The sequence below is a fragment of the Hyla sarda genome, chromosome 7 (genome assembly GCF_029499605.1).
Source record: "Hyla sarda isolate aHylSar1 chromosome 7, aHylSar1.hap1, whole genome shotgun sequence".
Lineage (NCBI taxonomy): Eukaryota > Metazoa > Chordata > Amphibia > Anura > Hylidae > Hyla > Hyla sarda.
The window spans coordinates 14,462,470-14,480,240 of record NC_079195.1 but is presented as its reverse complement, the minus strand read 5'-3'; the positions used below and the strand labels follow the sequence as shown (position 1 = coordinate 14,480,240).

At 38.8% G+C, this 17,771-nt stretch overlaps 1 protein-coding gene across 20 annotated transcripts in view; it reads left to right on the top strand.

The window, feature by feature from the left end:
* The window catches only part of TCF7L2 (transcription factor 7 like 2), a 304,484-nt gene that overhangs the window by 222,717 nt on the left and 63,996 nt on the right, over window positions 1-17,771 (top strand). For 16 of the 20 annotated variants that reach the window (XM_056530841.1, XM_056530842.1, XM_056530838.1 and 13 more), the window contains 2 exons: window positions 2,613-2,745; window positions 7,379-7,481. In XM_056530841.1, coding sequence (XP_056386816.1) covers window positions 2,613-2,745; window positions 7,379-7,481 — 236 coding nt within the window. The remainder of the gene's footprint in view (window positions 1-2,612; window positions 2,746-7,378; window positions 7,482-17,771) is intronic. The other 4 variants (XM_056530839.1, XM_056530856.1, XM_056530851.1 and 1 more) reach the window with 1 other exon arrangement.

The following is a 17,771-nucleotide window of genomic DNA, read 5'->3' as shown; positions in this document are numbered from 1 at the left end:
GGGAATATGGCTTTTCGGTCTGAGTGGTTCCCATGTCGGGAATCCGTGCAGCGTTTTTGTGGATGAAAGTGTGAACCCCGGGGCCCCCTTCGTGTTTATGGGGAGGCGACTCTGCGGAGAAGGGAGGATTTGGTGGCTCCTCGCCGCTCTATTCACAGCGCTCTCGCGCGCGCCATTTAGTTTTTTTTTTTTGTGATAAAAGTGTTTGAGAAGTGAATAGCGGGGGAAAAAAAATAGATCTAGTCAATGTCAGGGAATGTACAAGGCAGGTCCTCAGATCCCGGCTGTATAAAGGGGGCCGCTGACTCCGGGAGCGAGATACAGTGCGCGCTAACAAATCCAGAGGTTGCGCGGGGCTGGCCTCGGACGCTATTAAAGGCAGGGCGCCCCGCTGCGCCGACTTACATCACAAAAGGGTGTGAATCGGAGGGAGTCAGAGAGGAGGGTGGAGGGGCTCGTGCCTCAGCATGCCGTGCCTTGATGCCATCACAGGAGTAAATTACTAGGGGGGAAGAGAAGGTGGGTCCTGTCACCGAGACGAAGGGACTGACATGCCGATGCCCGGCTCTGATGTGAGATCCTACCCTCCAAAAAGATGGAGAACTGTGTTCTGCAACATGGGGCTCTCCAGCTGGTGCAAAGCTACAACCCCCATCATGCCCTGACAGCCGAAGGCTGTCAGGGCATGATGGGGGTTGTAGCTTTGCACCAGCTGGAGAGCCACAGATTAGGAAAACACTGATATAGAGCGTTAGGTTATGTGAGGGCATTATGGGAGTTATAGTTTGGCAACAGCTGGAGAGCCACAGGTTAGGAAAACACTGATATAGAGCATTAGGTTATGTCAGGGCATGATGGGAGTTGTAGTTTGATAATAGCTGGAGAGCCACAGGTTAGGAAAACACTGATATAGAACATTAGGGAAGGTCAGGGCATGATGGGAGTTGTAGTTTTGCAATAGCTGAGAAACACTGATATAGAGCATTCAGGTTATACCAGGGAATGATGGGAGTTGTAGTTTGGCAACAGCTGGAGAGCCACAGGTTAGGAAAACACTGATCTAGAGCATTAGGGAATGTCAGGGCATGGTGGGAGTTGTAGTTTTGCAACAGCTGAGAAATACTGATATAGAGCATTCAGGTTATACCAGAGCATGATGGGAGTTGTAGTTTGGCAACAGCTGGAGAGCCATAGGTTAGGAAAACACTGATATAGAGCATTAGGTTATGTCAGGGCATGATGGGAGTTGTAGTTTGATAATAGCTGGAGTCACAGGTTAGGAAAACACTGATATAGAGCATTAGGAAAGGTCAGGGCATGATGGGAGTTGTAGTTTTGCAAGAGATTGAGAGCCACACGTTGGGAAGAACTGATATGGAGCATTCAGTCCTTATCAGATCATGATGGGAGTTGTCGTTTTGCCACACCTGAGAAACACTGATATAGAGCGTTAGATTATATCAGGGCATGATGGGAGTTGTAGTTTGGCAACAGCTGAAGAGCCACAGGTCAGGAAATACTGATAAAGTGCATTCAGATTATGTCAGGGCATGATTGGAGTTGTAGTTTGGCAACAGCTGGAGAGCCACAGGTTAGGTGGTGCACTGATATAGAGCATTTGGTTTTTATCAGGGCATATTGGGAGTTGTAGTTGTGAAGCAACTGGGAAACACTGATATAGAGCATTCAGGTTATATCAGAGCATGATGGGAGTCATAGTTTATGGAAGTTGTAGCTTTGCAGCAGCTGAAGAGCTACAGTTAAAAAAACAAGAAAAGAGAATTTGCCTTTTAAGAGAAACGTCAGATGTTCAGTGAATGAATGCACATTGATTGTACGATGACTACAACTCTCATCATCCCTGAACAGATCAGCTCAATTTGAAAGCTTGAAGGAACTAAGGGGTATATTTGCTTCATGCGCACCATTTTTCTCAATTCCTTTTTTTACTTTTACTAAAGATAATAAATTACATTCATACATATATGAAGTACCACAAAGTCCACCCGAGAAAGAGAAAAAAAGAAATAAAATAATTATATATATATATGTATGTACAGTATTTATTTTCTTTAACTATAAGTAGCCAACACTGTAGCATGTGTCACGGGAATGTGTTGGGACTTCACTGCACTTCAGGAAACGTTTACAAAGCTTAGGTTAAAGGGGAACTCTGAAATATAAATAGGGTAAAATAAATTGCTAAAAAAGTAACAAACTGTAATTTATTATTCTCCATCTGCGGCGCATATTCTGCCCCTCGCGTTTGGACTGGTTATTGATGCTGTTATTCTTCTCCCTTTTGCCCTTTGTATGGCCATAAACATTTGTATACCAACTTATGGAGGCCACTCCCTTATCCTCCATTGGGTAATGGGGTGCGCGAATACTTTTACTGTATGCGCCAATTCTGTAAAAGTGGAACTGCTAATGTGCTGTGAATGACTTGGAGACTTATAGAATTTTGATGTATTTATTTATGTATTTATTTTTATTTCTTAATGTAATTTTAACTTTTTTTTACCCTCTTGTTTTTTTATGCATGTAGGACGCCATCTTGTTTTGCGCACTTGTGTTAATGAAATGTTTTCTTTTCTTTTGTGTCTCCGCAGTCTAATAAAGTGCCAGTAGTACAACACCCTCATCATGTCCACCCTCTCACACCGCTTATCACCTACAGTAATGAGCACTTTACACCTGGGAACCCCCCACCACACTTACAGGCAGATGTGGACCCCAAAACAGGTACGTACTCACCTGCCCAGTGATACTGAGTGGGGATCAGTAATAGGGGATTCCAGACTTTGTAGGATTTTCCTGAACAATAAAGCTTTCCAAATACAATTTTTTTTTTACTTTCTTATTCTGGATCAACCAGGTAGATGTTAGTTACAATACGAAGCATGTGTACACTTACTGGCGGCCATTCAAAAAAAAAAAAAATATATATATATATATATATATATTTTTTTTTCTAAATAAACAAACCACAGTTTAATTATTTATTTGGTGTCACCAAGATGACGGGTTGTCAATCATCTACTGCGCCTATTTCCAGGTTCCAGTATATCAAGATATAGCAAACTCTGAATTATTGATTAACAGATTAAAGCGGTGATGCCGTCGGAGGGACAGCTTTAGCCTATTTGGACATTTTAAAGAAAAACAGCAGCACCCCTATCCTTAGGTTATGTGTGGTATTTGCAGTTCAGTTCCAATTAAGTGAATGGAGCCGAGTTGTAATACCACACACAACCTGAGGACGGGTGTGGCGCTGTTTTTAGAAGAAATCAGCTCTCCTTTTTTAAATCCTGGATAACCTCTATAAGTGCTGTTCACATCTGAGCTGTTTTTTTATTCTACCAAAAATAGTGGACAGTAATGGTGCCTGACGGATCCCATTGACTATAATTGAGTACATAGGGGGAGATTTATCAAAACCTGTGTAGAGGAAGAGCGGTGCAGTTGCCCTTAGCAACCAATCAGATCGCTACTTTCATTTTTAAAGAGGCCTATGAGAAATGAAAGGAGCGATCTGATTGGTTGCCATGGGCAATTGCACCGCTCTTCCTCTACACAGGTTTTGATAAATCTTCTCCTTAGTGTTCAGCATTATCCTGGACAAAATCGATGCGCGTGCTGCGCTATTTTGACACATTGGGGGAGAATTATCACAACCTGTCCAGAGGAAAAGTTGCTGAGTTGCCCATAGCAACCAATAGGATCGCGTCTTTCACTTTTGAAAAGGCCTCTGAGAAATGAAAGCAGCAATCTGATTGGTTGCTATCGGCAACTCAGCAACTTTTCCTCTGGACAGGTTTTGATAAATCTCCCCCATTGTAACCGAACCTTTAATCTAGGTGTGAACAGAGCCGTACTACATCCAGTATTCCAGAGCGCAAATCTTATTGTACCACACATCCGACCACACAGAGCAGAGGATTCTGGGAGTTTGCTTCCATGATCATTAATCAAACTGATACAAAAGTTACTTAAAGGGGTTATGCAGGAAAAAACTTTTTATATATATATATATATATATATATATATCAACTGGCTCCAGAAAGTTAAACAGATTTGTAAATTACTTCTATTAACAAATCTTAATCCTTTCAGTACTTTTGAGCTTCTGAAGTTAAGGTTGTTCTTTTCTGTCCAAGTGCTCTTTGATGACACGTGTCTCGGGAACCGCCCAGTTTAGAAGCAAATCCCCATAGCAAACCTCTTCTAAACTGGGCGGTTCCCGAGACACGTGTCATCAGAGAGCACTTAGACAGAAAAGAACAACCTTGACTTCAGAAGCTCATAAGTACTAAAAGGATTAAGATTTTTTAATAGAAGTAATTTATAAATCTTTTAAACTTTCTGGAGCCAGTTGATATATATATATATATATATATATATATATATATATAAAGTTTCTTCCTGGATAACCCCTTTAAAGGGGTACTCCTCCCCTAGACATCCGCCACGCCCCCTCCCATAGACTTGCATTGAGAGGGCCGTGACATCACGACCCCCCCCCCGCCGCCCACTCCAACACTGGGGCAACGGAGTACCCCTTTTAAGTTTTTTGGTTACTTTTGGGGAACATTTATCATTGTTAGCTTCGGTGAACGGTTTCACCATTTTTTAATCCTGTTGCGCAAAAGATTTGCCAATTTTATTCCCGTTGCGGAGAAATTCGTGGTAAATGTATTGTACAAATTTAAAGTTTTTGAACCATTGTGCAAATTTTTTTTGACTTTTTACCACCAAAAAAAGTGATGTAAACCCAAGAATAAATCCCCCCCCCCCTGTGTCTTTGGGAACTGTACTCCAGCGAGTGTAACGTGCCCTCCCCCCCACTCCCCTTTTCACGACTCACGATTTTTACAAATGATCTTTTTAGCGTCGGATTGGTGCGTCCACCTGTCTTTTGTGTTTTTCGTGGCGATCATTTATTTATGATCCTGACGAGCCGTCTCCTCCCTCCTCCCTGTTTTACATCTCTTCTCCCCGCAGCCGTGTCTGTTTTATTCATGTCTTGTCTCAGAAGAAGGTGAACGGCGGAGAGAAGTGACCTCACAGGGAATAATATCTCATCGCAGGTTACAGCCGATTGGTTATAACATTATTACTTCGGGACATTTGCCCACTGCACCGGTTACTTTGTAGCAAAGCAGTTTAGTGCACTTTGTCCTGAGTTAAAGGATTTTTTTTGGCTGTAAAGTGCAGGTTTTACATTGAAACCCTGTAGAATACAATGGGCATTCGCATTAAATAGCAATCTCTTAAAGTGTGCCTGTCATCTGCAAAAACGTATTATATGTACGTAATATACAATAAATATATACTATATATTCTTATTATATTATTATAATTATATATTATAATATTATATATTATTTAATATTATATATATTAATATATAATAATATACGTAATATACACTGAATAAAAAATATGTATATTTTTTGGGTGGAAAAAATAGTCCTTGTGTCTGCAGCTATTTACCTACTACATTTACCTGTGTGTCTGTGTGCGCAGACTGAATATAGGAAGTGTGGGTGGACAAGCAGGGCCCTGTGCACTGAGGACAAGAAGGGCTCTGTACAGTGAGGACAAGAAGGGCTCTGTACCTGAGGACAAGCAGGGCTCTGTACACTGAGGACAAGCAGGGCTCTGTACAGTGAGGACAAGAAGGGCTCTGTACCTGAGGACAAGCAGGGCTCTGTACACTGAGGACAAGCAGGGCTCTGTACACTGAGGACAAGCAGGGCCCTGTACACTGAGGACAAGCAGGGCCCTGTACACTGAGGAGAAGCAGGGCCCTGTACACTGAGGACAAGCAGGGCTCTGTGCACTGAGGACAAGCAGGGCTCTGTGCAATGAGGACAAGCAGGGCTCTGTACACTGAGGACAAGCAGGGCTCTGTGCACTGAGGACAAGCAGGGTTCTGTACCTGAGGACAAGCAGGGCTCTGTACACTGAGGACAAGAAGGGCTCTGTACACTGAGGACAAGCAGGGCTCTGTACACTGAGGACAAGCAGGGCTCTGTACACTGAGGACAAGCAGGGCTCTGTACACTGAGGACAAGCAGGGCTCTGTACACTGAGGACAAGCAGGGCTCTGTACCTGAGGACAAGCAGGGCTCTGTACACTGAGGAAATGCAGGCCTCTGTACATTGAGGACAAGCAGGGCTCTGTACACCAAGGACAAGCAGGGCTCTGTACACCGAGGACAAGCGGGGCTCTGTACACTGAGGACAATCAGGGCTCTGTGCAGTGAGGACAAGCAGGGCTCTGTACACTGAGGACAAGCAGGGCTCTGTACACTGAGGACAAGCAGGGCCCTCTACACTGAGGACAAGCAGGGCTCTGTGCACTGAGGACAAGCAGGGCTCTGTACACTGAGGATAAGCAGGGCTCTGTGCACTGAGGACAAGCAGGGTTCTATACCTGAGGACAAGCAGGGCTCTGTACACTGAGGACAAGCAGGGTTCTGTACCTGAGGACAAGCAGGGCTCTGTACACTGAGGACAAGCAGGGTTCTGTACCTGAGGACAAGCAGGGCTCTGTACACTGAGGACAAGCAGGGCTCTGTACACTGAGGACATGCAGGGCTCTGTACACTGAGGACATGCAGGGCTCTGTACACTGAGCACAAGCAGGGCTCTGTACACCGAGGACAAGCGGGGCTCTGTACACTTAGGACAAGCAGAACTCTGTGCAGTGAGGACAAGCGGGGTCTCTACACTGAGGACAAGCAGGGCTCTGTACACTGAGGACAAGCAGGGCTCTGTACACTGAGGACAAGCAGGGTTCTGTACACTGAGGACAAGCGGGGCTCTGTACACTGAGGACAAGCAGGGCTCTGTATACCAAGGACAAGCGGGGCTCTGTACACTGATGACAAGCAAGGCTCTGTACACTGAGGACAAGCAGGGCTCTGTACACCGATGACAAGCAAGGCTCTGTACACTGAGGACAAGCGGGGCTCTGTACACTGAGGACAAGCAGAGCTCTGTACACCGAGGGCAACGGGGCTCTGTACACTGAGGACAAGCAGGGCTCTGTGCCACACAGCAGCATTGTTGACAAGCCAGGAGTCTGCCCTGCTTGTCCTCCCACACTTCCTGTACTTTGTCTCTGCACAGAGACACACAGGCAATAGCTGCTGGGATAGATTTGTTTCACACAAAATAGACACGTTTTTTTTTAACCAATGTCTATTACAAATATATATGTATTTATATATAATGTTAATATTTACATTATATAATAAGTTAATTATTTTTTTGTGTTTCTCTATAGTTTTTGCTTCTTGTTCCTAAACTTAAAGCATTGGTTATTACTATTCTTCTGTTATTCTAAGTCTGTCTTTTATTTCCCCAGGAATCCCTCGGCCTCCACACCCTCCAGATATATCACCATATTACCCTTTATCTCCGGGCTCCGTAGGACAGATCCCCCATCCGCTAGGATGGTTAGTACCACAGTAAGCAGTTCCAGTATTTTTTTTACTTTTTTTTTTTTTTTTTGCCTTATTTTACTTTGCAATGTAAAGTGATTACACTGCTTGTGGTACAGTACTGATAAATACTACCGTATGGACCTTTACAGAATATATATGTGGTGTCTATGGACCTGTACAGGATATATATGTGGTGTCTATGGACCTGTACAGGATAGATATATATGTGGGGTCTGTACTAATATATACTATGGACCTGTACAGGATATATATATATATGTGGGGTCTGTACTAATAAATACTATGGACCTGTACAGGATATATATATGTGGGGTCTGTACTGATGAATACTATGGACATGTACAGGATATATATATATATATATATATATATATATATGTGGGGTCTGTACTGATGAATACTATGGACATGTACAGGATATATATATGTGGGGTCTGTACTGATGGATACTATGGACCTGTACAGGATATATATATATATATATATATATATGTGGGGTCTGTACTGATGAATACTATGGACATGTACAGGATATATATATGTGGGGTCTGTACTGATGGATACTATGGACCTGTACAGGATATATATATATATATATATATATATATATATGTGGGGTCTGTACTGATGAATACTATGGACCTGTACAGGATATATATATATATATATATATATATGTGGGGTCTGTACTGATGAATACTATGAACCTGTACAGGATAAATATATATATATATATATATATATATATATATATATGTGGGGTCTGTACTGATGGATACTATGGACCTGTACAGGATATATATATATATGTGGGGTCTGTACTGATGAATACTATGGACCTGTACAGGATATATATATATATGTGGGGTCTGTACTGATAAATACTATGGACCTGTACAGGATATATATATGTGGGGTCTGTACTGATGAATACTATGGACCTGTACAGGATATATATATATATATGTGGGGTCTGTACTGATGGATACTATGGACCTGTACAGGGTATATATATGTGGGGTCTGTACTGATGAATACTATGGACCTGTACAGGATATATATATATATGTGGGGTCTGTACTGTTGGATACTATAGACCTGTACGGGATATATATATGTAGGGTCTGTACTGATGGATACTATGGACCTGTACAGGATATATATATGTGGGGTCTGTACTAATGAATACTATGGACCTGTACAGGATATATATATGTGGGGTCTGTACTGATGAATACTATGGACCTGTACAGGATATATATATATGTGGGGTCTGTACTGATGGATACTATGGACCTGTACAGGGTATATATATGTGGGGTCTGTACTGATGAATACTATGGACCTGTACAGGATATATATATATATATATGTGGGGTCTGTACTGATGAATACTATGGACCTGTACAGGATATATATATGTGGGGTCTGTACTGATGAATACTATGGACCTGTACAAGATATATATGTGGGGTCTGTACTGATGAATACTATGGACCTGTACAAGATATATATGTGGGGTCTGTACTGATGAATACTATGGACCTGTATAAGAAATGTACAATGAAGGGGGGAAAAAATTAGGATTTTGTACATTTTCCCACTGACAAAGCAAAGATCAGTCCACAATTTTAATGGTTGGTTTATTTGGACAGTAAGAGACAAAATAACAACAACAAAATCCAGGAAACGCATTTCTTATAAGTTATGGATTAATTTACAGTTTACTTACTGAAAGAGAGTGCTCCTAATCTCAGCCTGTTACCTGTATAAATGACTCCTGTCCACAGAATCAATCAGATTCCAGACTCTCCATTATGGCCAAGACCAAAGAGCTGTCCAAGGATATCAGGGACAAGGTGGTGACCTACTCAAGGCTGGAATGGGCTACATGACCATCACCAAGCAGCTTGGGGAAAAGTTTACAACTGTTGGTGTTATTTTTCGCAAATGGAAAAAACCTGAATTAACTAGCAGTCTCCCTCCACCATGTAAGATCTCACCTCATGGAGTTTAATGATCATGAGAATGGTGAGGAATCATCCCAGAACTACACGAATGGATCTGGTCAATGATCTCAAGGCAGCTGGGACCATAGTCACGAGAAAACAACTGGTAACACAGTACCCTGTATAGGACTAAAATCCTGCTGCTTCCGCAAGGTCCCCCTGCTCAAGAAAGCTCATAAATACTATGGACCTTTACAGGATATATAAGTGGGGTCTCTACTGATGGATACTATGGACCTGTACAGGATATATATGTGCGGTCTATACTGATGAATACTATGGACCTGTACAGGATATATATATATGTGGGGTCTGTACTGATGAATACTATGGACCTGTACAGGATATATATGTGCGGTCTGTACTGATGAATACTATGGACCTGTACAGGATATATAAGTGGGGTCTGTACTGATGAATACTATGGACCTGTACAGGATATATATATAAATGTGGGGTCTGTACTGATGAATACTATGGACCTGTACAGGATATATATATGTGGGGTCTCTACTGATGAATACTATGGACCTGTACAGGATATATATATAAATGTGGGGTCTGTACTGATGAATACTATGGACCTGTACAGGATATATATATGTGGGGTCTCTACTGATGAATACTATGGACCTGTACAGGATATATATATATATATATATATATGTGGGGTCTGTACTGATGAATACTATGGACCTGTACAGGATATATATATGTGGGGTCTCTACTGATGGATACTATGGATCTCTACAGGATATATATATATGGGGTCTGTACTGTTGGATACTATGGACCTGTACAGGATATATATATATGTGGGGTCTGTACTGATGAATGCTATGGACCTGTACAGGATATATATATATGTGGGGTCTGTACTGATGAATACTATGGACCTGTACAGGATATATATATATGTGGGGTCTGTACTGATGAATACTATGGACCTGTACAGGATATATATATATGTGGGGTCTGTACTGATGAATACTATGGACCTGTACAGGATATATATATATATGTGGGGTCTGTACTGATGAATACTATGGACCTGTACAGGATATATAAGTGGGGTCTCTACTGATGGATACTATGGATCTCTACAGGATATATATATATGGGGTCTGTACTGTTGGATACTATGGACCTGTACAGGATATAGATATGTGGGGTCTGTACTGATGAATGCTATGGACCTGTACAGGATATATATATATATATATATATATATATATATATATATAGGGTCTGTACTGGTGAATGCTATGGACCTGTACAGGATATATAGATATATATATATATATATATATATATATATATATATATATATATATAGGGTCTGTACTGATGAATACTATGGACCTGTACAGGATATATATATATATATATATATATATATGTGGGGTCTGTACTGATGAGTACTATGGACCTGTACAGGATATAAATATATATGTGGGGTCTGTACTGATGAATACTATGGACCTGTACAGGATATATATATATGTGGGGTCTGTACTGATGAATACTATGGACCTGTACAGGATTTATATATATATATATGTGGGGTCTGTACTGATGAATACTATGGACCTGTACAGGATATATATATATATATATGTGGGGTCTGTACTGATGAATACTATGGACCTGTACAGGATATATATATGTGGGGTCTGTACTGATGAATACTATGGACCTGTACAGGATATATATATATGTGGGGTCTGTACTGATGAATACTATGGACCTGTACAGGATATATATATATATATATGTGGGGTCTGTACTGATGAATACTATGGACCTGTACAGGATATATATATGTGGGGTCTGTACTGATGAATACTATGGACCTGTACAGGATATATATATGTGGGGTCTGTACTGATGAATACTATGGACCTGTACAGGATATATATATGCGGGGTCTGTACTGATGAATACTATGGACCTGTACAGGATATATATATATATATGTGGGGTCTGTACTGATGAATACTATGGACCTGTACAGGATATATATATGTGGGGTCTGTACTGATGAATACTATGGACCTGTACAGGATAGATATATATATATGTGGGGTCTGTACTGATGAATACTATGGACCTGTACAGGATATATATATATATATATATGTGGGGTCTGTACTAATGAATACTATGGACCTGTACAGGATATATATATATGTGGGGTCTGTACTGATGAATACTATGGACCTGTACAGGATATATATATATGTGGGGTCTGTACTGATGAATACTATGGACCTGTACAGGATATATATATATATATGTGGGGTCTGTACTAATGAATACTATGGACCTGTACAGGATAAATATATATGTGGGGTCTGTACTGATGAATACTATGGACCTGTACAGGATATATATATATATATGTGGGGTCTGTACTGATGAATACTATGGACCTGTACAGGATATATATATATATGTGGGGTCTGTACTGATGAATACTATGGACCTGTACAGGATATATATATGTGGGGTCTGTACTGATGAATACTATGGACCTGTACAGGATATATATATATATGTGGGGTCTGTACTGATGAATACTATGGACCTGTACAGGATATATATATATATATATATATGTGGGGTCTGTACTGATGAATACTATGGACCTGTACAGGATATATATATATGTGGGGTCTGTACTGATGAATACTATGGACATGTACAGGATATATATATATGTGGGGTCTGTACTGATGAATACTATGGACCTGTACAGGATATATATATATATGTGGGGTCTGTGCTGATGAATACTATGGACCTGTACAGGATATATATATATATATGTGGGGTCTGTACTGATGAATACTATGGACCTGTACAGGATATATATATATATATATGTGGGGTCTGTACTGATGAATACTATGGACCTGTACAATATATATATATATATATGTGGGGTCTGTGCTGATGAATACTATGGACCTGTACAGGATATATATATATATATATATATGTGGGGTCTGTACTGATGAATGCTATGGACCTGTACAGGATATATATATATATATATATGTGGGGTCTGTACTGATGAATACTATGGACCTGTACAATATATATATATATATATGTGGGGTCTGTGCTGATGAATACTATGGACCTGTACAGGATATATATATATATATGTGGGGTCTGTACTGATGAATACTATGGACCTGTACAGGATATATATATATGTGGGGTCTGTACTGATGAATACTATGGACCTGTACAGGATATATATATATATATGTGGGGTCTGTGCTGATGAATACTATGGACCTGTACAGGATATATATATATATGTGGGGTCTGTACTGATGAATACTATGGACCTGTACAGGATATATATATATGTGGGGTCTGTACTGATGAATACTATGGACCTGTACAGGATATATATATTTATATGTGGGGTCTGTACTGATGAATACTATGGACCTGTACAGGATATATATATATATATATATATATATATATATATATATATATATATATATAGGGTCTGTACTGGTGAATACTATGGACCTGTACAGGATATATATATATATATATATATATATATATATATGTGGGGTCTGTGCTGATGAATACTATGGACCTGTACAGGATATATATATATATATGTGGGGTCTGTACTGATGAATACTATGGACCTGTACAGGATATATATATGTGGGGTCTGTACTGATGAATACTATGGACCTGTACAGGATATATATATATGTGGGGTCTGTACTGATGAATACTATGGACCGGTACAGGATACATATATATGTGGGGTCTGTACTGATGAATACTATGGACCTGTACAGGATATATATATTTATATGTGGGGTCTGTACTGATGAATACTATGGACCTGTACAGGATATATATATATGTGGGGTCTGTACTGATGAATACTATGGACCTGTACAGGATATATATATATGTGGGGTCTGTACTGATGAATACTATGGACCTGTACAGGATATATATATATGTGGGGTCTGTACTGATGAATACTATGGACATGTACAGGATATATATATATATATGTGGGGTCTGTACTGATGAATACTATGGACCTGTACAGGATATATATATATATGTGGGGTCTGTACTGATGAATACTATGGACCTGTACAGGATATATATATATTTATATGTGGGGTCTGTACTGATGAATACTATGGACCTGTACAGGATATATATATATGTGGGGTCTGTACTGATGAATACTATGGACCTGTACAGGATATATATATATGTGGGGTCTGTACTAATGAATACTATGGACCTGTACAGGATATATATATATGTGGGGTCTGTACTGATGAATACTATGGACCTGTACAGGATATATATATATGTGGGGTCTGTACTGATGAATACTATGGACCTGTACAGGATATATATATATATATGTGGGGTCTGTACTGATGAATACTATGGACCTGTACAGGATATATATATATATGTGGGGTCTGTACTGATGAATACTATGGACCTGTACAGGATATATATATATATATGTGGGGTCTGTACTGATGAATACTATGGACCTGTACAGGATATATATATATATATGTGGGGTCTGTACTGATGAATACTATGGACCTGTACAGGATATATATATATATATATATATATATATATATATATATATATGTGGGGTCTGTACTAATGAATACTATGGACCTGTACAGGATATATATATATATGTGGGGTCTGTACTGATGAATACTATGGACCTGTACAGGATATATATATATATGTGGGGTCTGTACTGATGAATACTATGGACCTGTACAATATATATATATATATATGTGGGGTCTGTGCTGATGAATACTATGGACCTGTACAGGATATATATATATATGTGGGGTCTGTACTGATGAATACTATGGACCTGTACAGGATATATATATATGTGGGGTCTGTACTGATGAATACTATGGACCTGTACAGGATATATATATTTATATGTGGGGTCTGTACTGATGAATACTATGGACCTGTACAGGATATATATATATATATATATATATATATATATATATAGGGTCTGTACTGGTGAATACTATGGACCTGTACAGGATATATATATATATATATATATATATATATATATATATATATGTGGGGTCTGTGCTGATGAATACTATGGACCTGTACAGGATATATATATATATATGTGGGGTCTGTACTGATGAATACTATGGACCTGTACAGGATATATATATGTGGGGTCTGTACTGATGAATACTATGGACCTGTACAGGATATATATATATGTGGGGTCTGTACTGATGAATACTATGGACCGGTACAGGATACATATATATGTGGGGTCTGTACTGATGAATACTATGGACCTGTACAGGATATATATATTTATATGTGGGGTCTGTACTGATGAATACTATGGACCTGTACAGGATATATATATATGTGGGGTCTGTACTGATGAATACTATGGACCTGTACAGGATATATATATATGTGGGGTCTGTACTGATGAATACTATGGACCTGTACAGGATATATATATATGTGGGGTCTGTACTGATGAATACTATGGACATGTACAGGATATATATATATATATGTGGGGTCTGTACTGATGAATACTATGGACCTGTACAGGATATATATATATATGTGGGGTCTGTACTGATGAATACTATGGACCTGTACAGGATATATATATTTATATGTGGGGTCTGTACTGATGAATACTATGGACCTGTACAGGATATATATATATGTGGGGTCTGTACTGATGAATACTATGGACCTGTACAGGATATATATATATGTGGGGTCTGTACTAATGAATACTATGGACCTGTACAGGATATATATATATGTGGGGTCTGTACTGATGAATACTATGGACCTGTACAGGATATATATATATGTGGGGTCTGTACTGATGAATACTATGGACCTGTACAGGATATATATATATATGTGGGGTCTGTACTGATGAATACTATGGACCTGTACAGGATATATATATATATATATGTGGGGTCTGTACTAATGAATACTATGGACCTGTACAGGATATATATATATATATGTGGGGTCTGTACTGATGAATACTATGGACCTGTACAGGATATATATATATATATGTGGGGTCTGTACTGATGAATACTATGGACCTGTACAGGATATATATATATATATATATATATATATATATATATATATGTGGGGTCTGTACTAATGAATACTATGGACCTGTACAGGATATATATATATATGTGGGGTCTGTACTGATGAATACTATGGACCTGTACAGGATATATATATATATATATATGTGGGGTCTGTACTGATGAATACTATGGACCTGTACAGGATATATATATATATGTGGGGTCTGTACTGATGAATACTATGGACATGTACAGGATAAATATATATATATGTGGGGTCTGTACTGATGAATACTATGGACCTGTACAGGATATATATATATGTGGGGTCTGTACTGATGAATACTATGGACCTGTACAGGATATATATATATATATATATATATATATATATATATATATATGTGGGGTCTGTACTGATGAATACTATGGACCTGTACAAGATATATATATATATATGTGGGGTCTGTACTGATGAATACTATGGACCTGTACAGGATATATATATATATATGTGGGGTCTGTACTGATGAATACTATGGACCTGTACAGGATATATATATATATATGTGGGGTCTGTACTGATGAATACTATGGACCTGTACAGGATATATATATATATATATGGGGTCTGTACTGATGAATACTATGGACCTGTACAGGATATATATATATATGTGGGGTCTGTACTGATGAATACTATGGACCTGTACAGGATATATATATGTGGGGTCTGTACTGATGAATACTATGGACCTGTACAGGATATATATATATATGTGGGGTCTGTACTGATGAATACTATGGACCTGTACAGGATATATATATATGTGGGGTGTGTACTGATGAATACTATGGACATGTACAGGATATATATATGTGGGGTCTGTACTGATGAATACTATGGACCTGTACAGGATATATATATATATATATGTGGGGTCTGTACTGATGAATACTATGGACCTGTACAGGATATATATATATGTGGGGTCTGTACTGATGAATACTATGGACCTGTACAGGATATATATATATGTGGGGTCTGTACTGATGAATACTATGGACCTGTACAGGATATATATATATATATATATATATATATATATATATATATATATATGTGGGGTCTGTACTGATGGATACTATGGACCTGTACAGGATATATATATATATATGTGGGGTCTGTACTGATGAATACTATGGACCTGTACAGGATATATATATATATATGTGGGGTCTGTACTGATGAATACTATGGACCTGTACAGGATATATATATGTGGGGTCTGTACTGATGAATACTATGGACCTGTACAGGATATATATATATATATATATGTGGGGTCTGTACTGATGAATACTATGGACCTGTACAGGATATATATATATGTGGGGTCTGTACTGATGAATACTATGGACCTGTACAGGATATATATATATATATATATATATATATATATATATATATATATGTGTGGGGTCTGTAATGATGAATACTATGGACCTGTACAGGATATATATATATATGTGGGGTCTGTACTGATGAATACTATGGACCTGTACAGGATATATATATATATATGTGGGGTCTGTACTGATGAATACTATGAACCTGTACAGGATATATATATATATGTGGGGTCTGTACTGATGAATACTATGGACCTGTACAGGATATATATATGTGGGGTCTGTACTGATGAATACTATGGACCTGTACAGGATATATATATATATATGTGGGGTCTGTACTGATGAATACTATGGACCTGTACAGGATATATATATATGTGGGGTCTGTACTGATGAATACTATGGACATGTACAGGATATATATATGTGGGGTCTGTACTGATGAATACTATGGACCTGTACAGGATATATATATATATATGTGGGGTCTGTACTGATGAATACTATGGACCTGTACAGGATATATATATATATGTGGGGTCTGTACTGATGAATACTATGGACCTGTACAGGATATATATATATGTGGGGTCTGTACTGATGAATACTATGGACCTGTACAGGATATATATATATATATATATATGTGGGGTCTGTACTGATGAATGCTATGGACCTGTACAGGATAT